Source organism: Grammomys surdaster, unplaced genomic scaffold (genome assembly GCF_004785775.1).
Source record: "Grammomys surdaster isolate TR1022 unplaced genomic scaffold, NIH_TR_1.0 117171, whole genome shotgun sequence".
In the NCBI taxonomy this organism is placed as follows: Eukaryota; Metazoa; Chordata; class Mammalia; order Rodentia; family Muridae; genus Grammomys; species Grammomys surdaster.
The window spans coordinates 1-2,965 of NW_021614098.1; the positions used below are offsets into that span (position 1 = coordinate 1).

General features: G+C 35.1%; 1 protein-coding gene across 1 annotated transcript; it reads right to left on the reverse strand.

Moving 5' to 3' along the window:
* Positions 1-6: 6 nt before the first annotated feature.
* Positions 7-2,492, reverse strand: LOC114635749 (zinc finger protein 54-like; the record flags this gene model as incomplete). The annotated part of the gene is made up of 3 exons (XM_028784194.1): positions 2,421-2,492; positions 1,340-1,466; positions 7-459 (listed from the first exon to the last, which is right to left on the reverse strand). Coding segments are annotated over exons 1-3 (610 nt in total), but the record flags the coding sequence as incomplete, so codon positions are not given.
* Positions 2,493-2,965: the final 473 nt, after the last annotated feature.

Here is a 2,965-nt window from a genome sequence, read left to right on the forward strand (position 1 = left end):
TATGAACTGTCTGATGTTTTCTAAACCAGCATTTCTTGGCAAAACATTTGGCACATTCACTACATTTGTAAGGTTTCTTTCCACTTTTGGTTTGTTCCAACATGCTTGTTTGTTTAGAGTCAAAAACCTTATCAAGGTCTGCACCATTGTTTTCTTTCTTTCCTATGTTGATTCCTTGATTTAGACTAATGGTAGAGCACAAATTTAAACAATATTCCTGGTTTTTATATTTGCAAGGTTCTCGATTGTTTCCAGTTTCATGTCTGCTTATATTTGATGATTCAAAAGATGTATCCCTGAGGTTAATTTTATAAGGTGTACTTTGCGTGGATTCATGAATGATTTTGCCAATCTCTTGACATTTATAAGAATTCACTTGGATATTTACACGTTCATGGACAATATGCTGTAGGTCTTGATCCAAAATTTTCTGATATTTATCACACATGCCATGATTCTCTGAAAAAAGAAGTACAATTAAAGATGACAGGGGTTAGCGGATGAGTAAGACAACATCCCACAGCCCCTGAAATTTTCTAATGTAAATTAGTGATTCTCAAGAATGGAACTCTCAAAAGTGGTCTTTCTTGTTTCAGAGTCATTACATGGATGCTTAAAACAATCTCAAAATTCATGTGTATCTAATGACAGGAAACAATAGCCTTCTATTTCTTATTTAACACTATGCTTGGCAGAAAGTAAAAATAGGTGATGTAGAAGTAAAGGACTTTGAGAAAAGATCTCCCCGAATGATCATATAAAAAACAGTTTCTCTATTTTCTTGTTTATGTTTGTGACAGAGTAGCAAAGTGGAGCTTGGGTCAGCTAGGAATTCATTCTGTAATCCACACTGGGCATGGAACTCATGATATAAAGGCCATGATGTACCAGTACTAAACAGAGAAACCACAGGACAAAAACTAACTAACTAAGGAACAACAAAATTCTCACAAGCAACAGCTCTTTCTCTATTTAGAAGTGTCTCCATTTTTAAAATTCATAAACAATTAAAGACTTTAATGCAACAGTAAAACTAGAATATTCCAATTATTATAGGTGTGGCAATATATTTTCTTGCACGGAATATTCAATTGTTTTTACAACTTGAAGTTTTGAATCAAAGTAGATACAGTTTTTTGAGAGACTACACAAAATACAATACTGGATCCTCTTTCAAAGAATGGAAAGAAATGTAAAGGAAACACAATGAAGAACTTATGTTGGTATCCAGAATTTCCCTTATTATGGGAGTCTCTAGACATGTCAGAACATTTACATAATTACACAGTAGATAAATTCCAAGAATGAGTCAGGAATTCTACAAGAAAACTATGCTCACCCACAAAAAACAGATTGTTGTAATTCTCTAACATCACATCCATGTACAATGCCCTCTGAGCATGGTCAAGACTTTCCCATTCCTCCTGTGAGAAGTCCACAGCCACATCCTTGAATGTTAACTGACCCTGTAATAGAAAATTACCTGTTTATCATGTGCTGATAGACAATAATGTTTTCCTAGATGAAACAGACCTAAAGAATAAGGGTCACGTTGTGATGAATATGAATCATGGGAAATATTCAAGGACAAACAGCATCTTCTAGAAGTGCTATAGAAATGCGTCAGATGTTAAGCATTGTTGCTCTTATGAGATAATGCAGAGAATAACATATTATATTGAGTACATCCCTAAGGTCTCTCTCCTTCACGAATTTTTGGTGTTTTCATTGCAAGAGATGAAGATGCCACCATCACTTCATTTGGAAATTTGTGTACAGGTTGGATTCTATGATCCTAAATTGTTTCCCAGGACCCACATGAACTACACAGCAGATATTTACTTCTAATCCTTTAAAATCTAGTGCTCTCTTCTGAACTCAACAGCCTGGAGGAATATATAGCACATATGCATACATTCAGGCAAATGTACTAACATACATAAAAAAAAAAAACCCTGAAATTTAATTTTAGTAACGGATGTTACCTAAAATAGTCATAGTCTTTATTGTACTTTCCTATTCTCTGAAACAGGATTCCATAATCAAATTCTAAACAGCAAACTTTTAGGGAATATAACATTCGCATGTAAGGCTACATGTAGGAAGGTTCCATTATGAATTATAGAGTCTTTATCAATCAGAATCCCAGTGTCACATCTCAGATGGTCAAGTTACAATGAGTAAAACTGTCCTTCTAAATTCTACAGCTGTCAGCCTTGCTCAACCATGGACATTATATCAATCCTGTCTGCAGCTGAGTCTCACGTGACCCTATTCTAAAATGCTTAATCAACAGCCTGAGGCCTAAGTACAATGCTGTGCCCTTTTAGAACAAAGGGTTAGAGTGTGAATGCTGAATTGTTAGATAAATGGTTTAAATAATAAGAGGAATGTCTAAGAAATGTAGACAGGATACTAACCTGACGAGCATTTAGGAGAGAAGCATTCATTCTTCTTGTTACACTTCTTTAAAATTTAAAGCTAAAATAAATACAACTCTGTTACCAACAATGCTGAACCATATAAAAAAGACACAAAAATGAAAATTATACCAGAAAACTTGTCAACATTACCACAGAAAGGAGATTGTGGAATGATATCTTTAATATGGCAAGGAAAATCAGTACAATCTGAGGCCTTTTTCTCACCTCAGCAGGCACCAGGCACAAACACAGAGCACATATGCGCCTGCTGTAAAACACTACTTCAGTCATTACTGGAAACTTTTCAAGGACTAGAGTCAAAGGCAAATGGCTAGTGGGGACTACGATGGATGCCTAGCATTAAATGAGGTTCATTAGTCATCAAACTAGAATACATCTGACCCTTTGAATGACATTGCATTTCATTGTACCTTGCAGATACAGTACATCTATTTTCCGTGTAGGTCATGTTTTCTTGATGTACAGACACAGGTTCAGTCTGCCAAATATGCTTTTTTCAAATTGATAAGTCATCATCAGGT